General features: G+C 41.0%; 1 protein-coding gene across 1 annotated transcript in view; it reads left to right on the plus strand.

Moving 5' to 3' along the window:
• Positions 1–1,627: 1,627 nt before the first annotated feature.
• Positions 1,628–12,814, plus strand: part of LOC126356034 (cholinesterase-like) — an 80,917-nt gene continuing 69,730 nt past the window's right edge. Inside the window, exons 1-2 of the mRNA XM_050006690.1 lie at positions 1,628–1,736; positions 3,537–3,671. Of these exons, the coding sequence (XP_049862647.1) occupies positions 1,674–1,736; positions 3,537–3,671 (198 nt within the window). The 5' untranslated portion in view covers positions 1,628–1,673. The remainder of the gene's footprint in view (positions 1,737–3,536; positions 3,672–12,814) is intronic.

Genomic DNA, 12,814 nt, shown 5'->3' on the forward strand with positions numbered 1-12,814 from the left:
ATGAATCAGTCGCAATTGTCTACATAAATACACTGAACGGTCACATTAATGGGACCACCTGCCAAAAACCTTAAATGATCGCCAAGGATAGATGCGTTCATGTGTTGATACACGGTTGCAGCTCATTTCGGCCTTAGACATCTCCGCAGCAGTCGATCACAATGGTCATATATGGGCGTTGTGCTTCACAGTTGCTTCGGCGCTGGTTCTGGATAGCCCAATTTTGCCATGGACAGCATACTTAAACCACGACGGCACGCAAACTGTTTACAAAGCCTTAGGACATACATGAAACGATCGTATTTATTCGCCGAAACCGGGCAAGCTACAGCCAATTAAAATTGTCTCCCCCGTACGGAAATATACATAATAGAAGTAAGAGTGCAGGCTGCACTCGGATAGCCTAATGGTATTGCATCCGCTCTCGATAAGGAGGAAATCCGGGTTTCGAGTCCAGGTCCGACACAAATTATCATTATCTTCAGGCAGGCCGCTGTGGTCTCGCGGTTCTAGGCTCGCAGTCCGGAACCGTGCGACTGCTACGGTCGCAGGTTCGAATCCTGCCTCGGGCATGGATGTGTGTGATGTCCTTAGGTTAGATAGCCTTAAGCAGTTCTAAGTTCTAGGGGACTAATGACCACAGCAGTTGAGTCCCATAGTGCTCAGAGCCATTTGAACCATTATCTTCATTCCTTTATATAGCTGAAGGTTGTTGTCCATATCCATTTCATGTTTACAGAATTTGCCGCTTAGGAAATCCTTCCATCCTTGTCCCAAAAACCAATGATTATGTCCTTTTGGACATCAGATAAACCGCTGTTTTTGCAGAAAAGCGATAAGGTTTACATACCATACACTTCTAGAATTGCCACCCGCTAACTCGTGATGGCAAAAACAGAAACATCACCAGCTAGCTGAGACACGTCTACTGGGAACACATGCAACATATATTGTTTTTGCAGTATAACGGTATGGAAAATATTCACTTTATTCTTCTTTTTCCATGTATGAAGGATATGATTACTATTGTCTTGTACCAAATATGCAGAATGGTCGCTGCATCACAATTTGCAAGCGTGTCTGTACTCTCTTAGGGAGGAATAAATTCAGTTACTATTTTTAAAACACTATGTTATAAGTATTTCGCTCATCGGACCAAACTGAATAAAGTCTCTTGTCTAAAATGAAACCTTTGAAGGAATTAGATAATGTTTCTGATATTCTGCACGATGGTATTAATGTTAATGCCATGACCTCACCTACAAAAAAAAAAAAGGGGTAGAACTCTTCATGATTTAAACGATGTTACAGGACAACAGTATTTAAAGCGAAATAGGAAGCAAACTAATTTCAAATTCCTTCGATGAACAGTTCTTCAGTCAGTCGAACCAAGGGTGAATCGAAAAAACAGTTAAGTTTGCGAATTCGTATTTGCCAAAATATGTGCCTACATCGTGCTTATTTTGAGACTTCAATCAAGAAATAAAGTTTTTTAAAAACTCTGTTATCGTACCCGAACTCTGTTCAGTAGTGTCTCCCTTATCAGTTGAGTAACATGTTATCTAATCAGGTTATAGTCGCTACAGGCTGACCTCCATATAAGAGCATCCGCTCCGGAGTCGACTTCAGTGTTCGCCCATTAACGCCGTGATCCGTCGGCATCACTAACAGATATGGAGCTGAGACTTTCATTGTGTGAATTGTTAATACTCGTCACCATAGCATGTTTCGCCAAGGTGAATACCATATATACTGTTTCAGTTGAAATACCTGTCAGTTTACAAGAAAATCAAATGGCTCTGAGCACTATGGGACTCAACATCTGAGGTTATCAGTCCCCTAGACTTAGAACTACTTAAATCTAACTAACATAAGGACAGCACACACATCCATGCCCAAGGCAGGATTCGAACCTGCGACCGTAGCAGTCGCGCGGTTCCGGACTTAAACGCTTAGAACAGCTCGGCTACCGCGGCCGGTGTCAGTTTGCAAAGTGACCATAAGAGTGTATTAGTTTAACAAGATATTTAATTGCAGGATATTTACTCGTACGTCACCCGGATACGATTTATGTTACAGGGGAAATCCGTATATCCTTACACAGTATTACGTAGCTTTTCTAAAGCACTTTTCCGTAGTGTTTTACACTTTCCAAGCAAGAAGGATACTGAAAATTAGTTTCATTTTGCAAAGAACGTGTACACCAACAGTTTTGAGAAAAATTCCATGTATTTCGACAGTTTTGTGACTTGTCATACTAGCTGTAAGTAGTTTCTACGGGTTATGCGTTACGCTGTACAAAGACCTTTTTCAGGTATCGTTAATTGTACCCGATGGACGCTGAGACCAGGCCATACATGCGTATACTATTTTGAGCTCAGAATCTTTCTCCAGGTTATACAATGACCTGTTTGTAATGACATGAATGTCAACAGTATGGAAGACTGTAACCATTCACTATTTCTAAGTCTTCCGTTTCCATGTGATATTCAGTCGGTGACCGGACAGAATATCTCCCTTGAAATTAATGGATTTATGAGACAGAAAGAAGAGCAACCAACAGAAGCTGGACCGTTGAAGATACTCAATGTAGGTTATTACGGAGACTCAAATGCGGCAAGAACCGTAGGGTCCGCGCCATAGTGTGTACAGGAATTCTCCCCTAATAGTCGTCAGGCGCATTCTCTCAGGTATTTCAGCAGATACTTGCAATTTCGTTTCTGCATCGTGCAGCTGGAGTCAGCCCAAACAAATGCTAGCCGTCACGTATTTCACGCTACACACAGTGTCGTCGGAAAGCGTCAATTTGTTTCCCATTACAAACAAAATGTTTTTTAAGGGGACTTTTACGTGGACATTCGATAGAGCGGTCCCAGATTAATCTAGTGTGACATTTTTTTTCATCGATGTGCGTTAACAGGAACAGTGGAACTCTGAGAACGTCCAGCGTTCCAACAGTGACAGCACAACCCTGGCCCTCGTTGACTGCTAGCGGCAGACGCTATAGCGTCTCTGCTGGATAGCTGGTTATTTTTCTTGCTCTACTGCCCCTATTACTATATGTCCATGCAACGATTATCACATAAGACTCATTTTGGAATGTGAACTTCAATTGCGGAAATAAACCCCTTTGAGGACTTGGGGAAAATGTTAGGTTTCAGTTATCTATTTATGTATTTATTTTGTCAAATTCTTTTGGCGGTTCAGAGTTTTGTCCGGTCCGTTTACAAGGAGAAAAAAATTTCATCTACTAACATCTAACACATCGCTCATGTCGAACTTTGCCTCTTTCCCAGCCGCCGAATCAGGTAGCGCAGTGGTAGCAGATTTGACTCCCATTCTGGAGCACGACGGTTCATATCAGCACCCGACTATGCTCATTTACGTGTTCCGTGTTCTTAAATCGATGAAGGAAATCCTGAGTTGGTTACTTTCAAAAGCCACGGTCGAATCTTACTCGGGGTTTGTGCTACGTCTACGATGGCGTCATAGGCGACGAGCGGTTAAACATTGCTCTTTCTTGTTTTTTCTTCCAGGGAGACGATGTGCTGGTGACTGTCAAGCAAGGAGTGTTAAGGGGAACCACAGCCACGAGCGTCTACAACGTGTCTTACACGTCCTTTGTGGGCATCCCGTATGCTACTCCGCCATTAGGGAAACTCCGGTTCCAGGTAAGTGTTCACCTGACGGAGAGTTAATCTGCACGCTTGTGTCGCAGCACAGTCTTTAAGCTACGTTTGTCCCAGTGGAAGGAGAACCGTTAAAAAAAACTACGAAAATAATTAATTTGGAAACCAGGAAAGTATCTGAAATTGACGAATCTGATGTGCCAGTTTACTGATAGCGCAACTAACTTCCATACGAAATGTGATTATGCAGCAAAGCAGTTTGCTCCTTATACGAGACACGATACTGATACAGGCTGTCTGCAGGGCCTATAAAAATTAAATTCTGAGCCCAAATAAATTATGGGTATCATCGATAACACTGGTTGTTTAAAGTGGCTGCAGACAATCCAGGAAATTGCGCCCAGAGTTTAAGTGTGCTAAAGGTGTTGTGTGCTTGTGTCAAGTAATAAGTCAAAACGTTTATTCATAGTACGTGGTTTACTAGTGAACATAGTTCTCTGACTTCCCAGTTCACATCAACGACCATCGACCATGTTTCTTTCCTTGTTACTAACTTAATGTTGGCAGGCCTTCCTCAAAAAACTAGGTACTGGAGATCTTAACGCCCATCTCATCATCAGCTCGGAACTGAATGTGTCATCGCTTGAAAACCTATATGTACACATACCTCTCTGCACCACATTAAGGACTGTGAGGTCACAAAAGTAAAGTATCAATACATACTTCGTAGAAGAATTAACCTGTCGCAAAGAAAGCACTAAGTTAATTTGCAATACTTTGAACATGAAAGAGATTGAATGTTAAATTAATGAGGCTGTTTAAAACAATGTCACAGCAAAAATGCGAGTCTGTCATTCCCACCAAGAATCTTCTGCCATCTCAGAAAATTAAAATAGGTGTAATATTTTCGAAGTTTACAGTGACTGAAATAATGTTCTAAATGTTTCCTCTTAACGGATTTGTTGTACTGATTCCAAATTGGGTCTTAGATTTTGCAAGTCAGTAATATTTTCAAACGTTGTGAAGAATTTAAGAGTGTGAATAACATTTATCAATATTAATTCTCCTGATGGAGGAGGGGACGAGGGAAAACCCATGACGTCATCAGTGCGACATTGCAACATCTACACTGGGAGTCGTAGGAGATGGGCTGAGGGAGGGACGTAATCGAATAAAGTAAAGGAGCGTCATCCTCTCTGTATTCCCCTACTAACGTGATGCCACTCAAGTTGGATGAACATCTCCGCGACCATTTCACGCACACTAAATGAACCTGTAACGAAATGTACCACTCTTGTTTGAATCTTATTATTTCCTCTATCAATACCATCTGGTATGGATCACAAACTGAAGGTCGGTATTCAAGTATTGTCCAAAAGAATGTTTTGTGAGGTACGTTTTCTGTTTCCTGAGGGTTCTTCCAATGAATCTCAATTTGATATGTGACATGTGTGGTGAATTTTATGTGGTAGTTTCGCTTCAGATCGTTCTCCATGCGTACTCCTGTATATTTTAGGGTGTAACTGCTTCCTGTAATTGTTACGTATATACAATAGATTTGTTCACCTTGTGGCTCAACTGCCACTCCATGCTCCAAGCGTCAATCTTTTTTTTTTTTTTCAAAAAATCGCTCTGAGCACTATGGGATTTAACATCTATGGTCGTCAGTCCCCTAGAACTTAGAACTACTTAAACCTAACTAACCTAAGGACAGCACACAACACCCAGTCATCAGGAGGCAATCTTTTTTTTTTTTTTTCGCCACAGTCCTCTGCCACTGCGACTCCTATTTAAACAAAAGCATAACAATAGTTTCTTATATGCACTGTGATCTTATAAGTCTCCGTTGAGGGAACGCCAGTAGTTACTTATACGTCTGAAGGCTTCTCTCCGTTGAGAATGACACGCTGCGTTCTGTTTGTTAGAAACTCTGCGCTTCAATCACACAATTGCTCCTACGTCCCAAACGTTTGAATTTTGTTCATTAACAGACGGGGCAGAACTGTACCGAGAAACTTGCGGAAGGCAAGGAACAACACAGTAGAAACAAAATTCTGAGGTACTACTCTGAAAGTAAAGTATCCAGAACAATAAAAAAATCCAACCGGAGCGCATATCGCAGATAAAACAAATCCGCTGTGAGGTCTGTTGTCGTAAGGACGACTCGTAGTTGAGAGCTGAATATGTCATGCATATAAGGAATCGAGTTGTTGTTTCTGCTTCATTTATATATCTCTCCGGAAAAGTCAACTCGTGATATGACCTGACAGCTGGAGGTGTCTCCTTCGCTTGGAGCATCACTCTTGTGCAACATTCCACTTTTGATGCGCCACCCATATGGTACGTGGTACGTGGACAGATTGTGTCCTCCTCGAGGGCGATCATTTCGCTGTCTGTTACTGCAAGAATGGTAATAGGTTCTGGCTAGTCAGCTTGCCGAGACAAGCAAGCTGTCACACTAGAAGTTACACAGTGACCAATCCTAATGAGGGAAGTCTTTCATTGATCCTCAGTGTGTTTTCATTGTTGGCTTGCCCATACATGGATCACATCCGGTGCAGAGTGATAAACAGTAATCAGCGACTATTGGTCTAGCACACATATTGCGGTGGTAAAGCCTTTTGAGTTACGAAAATGTTATTACTGCTGCAAGAAAAAGACAATGAAGCAATCTAACGAGTTAAGAAAAAGAAATTACTGTAATTATTCCATGTGCTAATGAAACGTTTATACTGATTCCGGTCAATGTGCTCGTTTCTGATGCGAAGTTAAACTAGTAAATGGTAAGGATACAAGAAGCTGACACCCAAAACTCGAGTGGCAGTTACAGAGTGCTGTATCAGAATGTAAAGGACAATGAGCTTGTATGTTTTGCATATTTTGCTAAGATCCTGTATCGTATACATCCAACAGAACTAAAAATATTAACGACAATAATGGCGATAATAATAAACATCTCTCTCTCTCTCTCTCTCCCCTCTCTGGATCAGGCATATCATTTCTGTTAGTAGCGTACGGTTAACGTATTAAAAATAGCAAAGCACGTACAATAGGGAATGTTATTTGGCTAAACCCTGAGTGTTCTGAATTTTTATTGCACATATTAGCTGAAATTTAGATGATTTTTTGGCTTCAGAATCAGTTACCCAGGACTAGAATATGTGAAAAAGATGAAAACACGTAATGTAATACGCTAAGTATGATTATATTTGGGGGGAAGACGTACTGAGATTAATTATATTAAGTACACGTGAGATGAAAACTATGAATACAGCCTACAGTTAATTAGTCATACATACTCTCTGTAAGGCTTTTGTTCTTTTGCTTACATATGAACTTAAACAGAAATAAAGTATACGAAGATTTACGTTCCTTCGATATTTAACTTATTGTTGCTGCTGTAAAACTGTTTCTTACTTTCAGTGACAAGATCTGACTACTTAAAAATTCACATAAAATAGCTTGTCTATGATATTAGTCGTATATTACTGCTTGTACTTCCCCATTTAAAGATCGTGAGTGCTTGCTCATTGACAAATGTGCATCTTGTCTTACTGCTCAGTGTGTACCGTGATTTAGAACTGCACTTCAGTTATTTCAGTGAATAGTCCCGAGAATCTATTTGGCGTATGGGTCAATGTAAACCCTTCTCTAAATTATTATGGTGATTAACGCAACGGATAAAAGTAGAATGGCGATTTACTGTGGGACAGTACGTAAAGCGCAGGAGCTTTTAACACTTTGTTATTGCCATAGATGGCTTTTCTATAGGATATCAACTTCGATTCCCTAATCAGCAAACTCTTCCATTACCAATGGCGAGAATAGTGATTATGGGACTGAATAACTTTGTTTGAGTTTATATGACAGGGAGTAGCAATGAAAAAGGTTTACCTTTGCTGAGATTCACGTGTATTTTATAATATCGTACGAAAACACTAAAGTGACATTTTGCCTCGATATTGAAGCTCACAGAGTGTCCTGATGATGCCTTCAACGACCTTTAATTTTGATCTCTGTAGGACTATGGCTAACAGTCACACGTGCTCTGTCAATGGGTGAGGTGTGGAATGTGAAAATGGCACTCACGAACACATAAGCCTGCCACTTCACATCCACGCATGTGCTATTAGTGCAATACGGGGCGTGTACCAAAAGCTACGTAATGTAATGAGCAACATCAGCAAAGCTACGATGTCCACTCGGCTACATAAGACCGATAAACACTTGTTACCTAACTCTTTGACTGATCACAGCCTTTTATGAAACAACTACTGGAGCAACATCTTTGTCTCTCTTTCTATCGGAACAGGCCTCGGAAGGTCGAACGGAACAGACCGACCGCCATGTCATCCTCAGCCGATGGGAGTCACTACATGCGGATATGTAGGTGCCTGTGGTTAGCACCTGCTTTCCCGGCCCTTGTCAATTTTCGTGGCCATAGCCACCACTTCCGAATCAAGCAGCTCCACAGCTGGCTTCACAAGGGATGAGTGCTCCCTTTTTGCCAACAGCGCTCGTCAGACCTAGACGCCACCCATTCAAGTGCTATTCAAGCCCATCAGCACTTAACTTCGGCGTTTTGACGGGAACAGATGTTATCAATACGACAAGAGTGTTATAATAGGAACAACGTGCCACTGGTGCAGTTTCTTCTGTATAATCCGCTTAATATTATTTTAGTCAGTTTAATACCAAAATGAAAATACACAGTGAATTCTATTAACTTTGCCCCAAACTTGATACAGGCATACAAACACAAGAAGGAGGCCAGCACGTAAAAAAAAAAAAAAAAAAAAAAAAAAAATCATTACTTAAGCTTGGAAATAACTTGAGTTTCGGGTGCATACAAGAGGGACAGGGTGGACGCTAAGGTGGGAACGTTTGGTCAAAACTGAACTTACAACGAAATCACTTCAAAATTACCAAACTTCCTGTACGAAACGTGTCAGTAACAGTAAATAACACTCAAACAGGCTCGGACGAAAGACAAAATTTTTAAATTCGGTACTTGGAGATCTTAATCTTGCACATAATGCGTAACATATAGACATGGGTGGACTCTAATCACAAGGAAAACACCCTAAGTGCGAAAAAATGTCCCCCAAAATTGGCGTCGGTGTATCACATTTCACTTCTTAAGCTTGCAAAGCAAGTAGATTGTGACAAAATGGAATCTACGTTAACGTACCAATGATGTCATGACAACGTGGTCGGATATCATTCGCAAAGAAACACGATAAAAATTAATATAATTCTCCCACAGACTGTATTAATTAATTTTACAGTGGGCAAACATCTCGTGGAAACAGAAACTACACAGGTCTAACATGTGGCCACTGGCGTACCAATGTGGTCGGATACAACTCACAAAGAAAACTGCACAAATTAAATAAAATTTATGCACAAATGATTGTTGCCTCAAAGGTACTGAACTGGATTAACTTCTACTGGAATTATTTGCAAACGTAATCTAAGCCAAGTTACGTTAGGACGAGACAAATAGCTGGAAAATGTTGTCGAACACAAGTCACAAAAGAACCATCCAAAATTCGATAAATTTCCCTACTAACATGGTGTGTTTGCAATCATATTCACTCAGTTAATTTTAGAGCAGATTCGGAAACACACTACACTGAGATTTCAGCACAGTTAAACAAGTTCGCGGCAAATAATGCCAATATGTGGCCAAGAAATGTATACGATAAAAAGCCTGGAACTGTTAAAGTAATGAACCAAAAGTGCACCGATTCAGCAGCAAAATTAAATTTTACAGCCAAGGAAACATTGAGAAAACACCCAGCAATTGAAATAAGAGAGTGAACTGACGGTTCACATTACATACTAACTTGCAGCTAAATGCCCGTATTTTGCCATGTAATCCACAAAAATAATAATTAAAACATCATTTACAGTTTCTCTGCCTAAACTGACCCTGAAAGGAACATTATTTGCTTTCTGCACGAACAAACAATACGTTCTAATACTCCCTTTTTAGCGCAATGTGAGGAGCCGCATACAGCTACGTCTACACAGTTCGCCAGGCCGCCCAAGTCTGCCCGCCAGCCAGCCGATGTCTGCCCAAGAGGACGGAAGTAGAGGGCAATGGCTCTCTGTTCGAATTCAATAGAGGGTGTTAGTTCTTCTCGACAGAGACCAGTCAGCCACCCCCTCTTCTCTGGTCATCATCATCATCATCATCATCATTTAAGACTGATTATGCCTTTCAGTGTTCAGTCTGGAGCATAGTCCCCCTTATAAAATTCCTCCATGATCCCCTATTCAGTGCTAACATTGGTGCCTCTTCTGATGTTAAGCCTATTACTTCGAAATCATTCTTAACCGAATCCAGGTACCTCGTCCTTGGTCTACCCCGACTCCTCCTACCCTCTACTGCTGAATTCATGAGTCTCTTGGGTAACCTTGCTTCTCCCATGCGTGTAACATGACCCCACCATCTAAGACTGTTCGCCCTGACTGCTACATCTATAGAGTTCATTCCCAGTTTTTCTTTGATTTCCTCATTGTGCACACCCTCCAGCCATTGTTCCCATCTACTAGTACCTCAATCATCCTAGCTACTTTCATATCCGTAACTTCAACCTTATTGATAAGGTAACCTGAATCCACCCAGCTTTCGCTCCCATATAACAAAGTTGGTCGAAAGATTGAACGGTGCACAGATAACTTAGTCTTGGTACTGACTTCCTTCTTGCAGAAGAGAGTAGATCGTTGCTGAGCGCTCACTGCATTAGCTTTGCTACACCTCGCATCCAGTTCTTTCACTATGTTGCCATCCCGTGAGAATATGCATCCTAAATACTTGAAACCGTCCACCTGTTCTAACTTTGTTCCTTCTATTTGGCACTCATTCCGTTTATATCTCTTTCCCACTGACATTACTTTTTTTCTGGAGATGCTAATCTTCATACCATAGTCCTAAATTTCTGATCTAGCTCTGAAATATTACTTTGCAAACTTTCAATAGAATCTGCCATTACAACTAAGTCATCCGCATTTGCGAGACTGCTTATTTTGTGTTCACCTATCTTAATCTCACCAAGCCAGTCTATTGTTTTCAACATATGATACACAAATAATATTAACAACAGTGGAGACAGGTTGCAGCCTTGTCTTACCCTTGAAACTACTCTGAACCATGGACTCAATTTACCGTCAACTCTAACTGTTGCCCGACTATCTATGTAAAGACCCTTTAATTGCTTGCAAAAGTTTGCCTCCTATTCCATAATCACGTAGGACAGACAATAACTTCCTCATAGGAACCAGGTCATATCCCTTTTCTAGATCTATAAAACATAGATACAATTCCCTATTCCATTCGTAACACTTCTCCATTATTTGCCGTAAGCTAAAGATCTGGTCCTGACAATCTCTAAGAGGCCTAAACCCACATTGATTTTCATCCAATTTGTCCTCAACTAATAATCGCACTTTCCTTTCAACAATACCTGAGAAGATTTTACCCGCAACGCTAATCAGAGAGATACCTCTGTAGTTGTTACAAAATTTTCTGTTTCCATCTTTAAAGATTGGTGTGATTACTGCTTTCGTCCAGTATGATGGAACCTGTCCCGACTCCCACGCCATTTCAATTATCCTGTGCAGCCATTTAAGACCTGACATTCCACTGTATTTGATGAGTTCCGATTAATTTCATCCATCCCAGTCGCTTTATTGCACTGCAATCTATTGACAATTATCTCCACTTCCTCAAATGTGATCCTATTTCCATCATCATTCCTGTCCCATTGTACATCGAAATCTGAGACATTACTGATCGTATTTTCACCTACATTGAGCAACTCTTCAAAATATTCCCTCCATCTGCCCAAGGCATCAACAGTATTCACCAGCAGTTTCCCTGACCTGTCCAAAATACTTGTCATTTCCTTCTTACCTCCCTTTCGAAGACTGCTAATTACACTCCAGAATGGTTTTTCAGAAGCTTCACCCAAGATCTTCAACCTGTTTCCAAAGTCTTCCCAATATTTCTTCTTGGATGCTGTAATTATCTGTTTGGCTTTGTTTCTTTCTTCAACATAACTTTCTCTGTCTACCTGAGTTCTAGTATGTAGCCATTTTTGATATGCCTTCTTTTTCCTTTTACAGGCTGCCTTGACTGTGTCATTCCACCAAGCTGTTTGCTTCCTCCTACCTTTACACACTACTGTTCCAAGACATTCTTTGGCCACTTCTAGTATTGTGTCCCTGTACCTTGTCCATTCCTTTTCCAGTGACTGCTTTCAACTAACTGGTACCTTTCTAAGATCATTGTTATGTACTTGTGTCTGATTTCCTTATCCTGAAGTTTCTCCACTCTTATCCTCCTACACATGGACCTGACCTCCTGCAATTTCGGCCTCACAATGCCAATTTCACTGCAGACTAAATAGTGATCAGTGTCATCAAAGAATCCCCTGAATACACGTGTGTCCCTCACAGCCTTCCTGAATTCCTGGTCTGTTATTACATAGTCAATGACAGATCTGGTTCCCCTGCCTTCCCAAATATACCGGTGAATGTTCTTATGTTTAAAAAAGGACTTTGTGAATACTAAGCCCATACTGGCACAGAAATCCAAGAGTTGTTTCCCGTTCCTGTTGGCCTCCATATCCTCTCCAAATTTACTCATAACCTTTCCATACCCTTCTGTTCGATTTCCAATCCTGGCATTAAAATCACCCATGAGAAGAACTCTGTCCTTGTCCGTTACACTAACAACTACATCACTGAGTGCGTCATAAAATCTATCCATCTTATCTTGGTCTGTCCCTTCACAATGCGAATACACTGACACAATCCTAATTTTCTTGCTAGACACTGTCAAATCTTTCCACATCAGTCGTTCGTTTACATACCTTATTGCAACTACGATGGGTTCCATTTCTTTCCTGATGAATAGCCCTACACCCCATTGTGCTTTTCCTGCTTTGACTCCTGACAGGTAGACCTTATATTCTCCCACTTCCTCTTCTTTCTCACCCCTTACCCCCTCTGCTAACATCATTTACCTTTGATGATAGCTTTCCTTTGTTGAATTTGCTCACAAGGTTAAGTTGGTACAAACTGTACTCTACCGCCACTCTCTCTGGCCAGACCTGATCCGCTATATTTACTCTAAACTCACTTTCATCCACTCACACACATCAGGATGGAAATGA

The sequence above is a fragment of the Schistocerca gregaria genome, chromosome 3, assembly GCF_023897955.1.
Source record: "Schistocerca gregaria isolate iqSchGreg1 chromosome 3, iqSchGreg1.2, whole genome shotgun sequence".
NCBI lineage: Eukaryota > Metazoa > Arthropoda > Insecta > Orthoptera > Acrididae > Schistocerca > Schistocerca gregaria.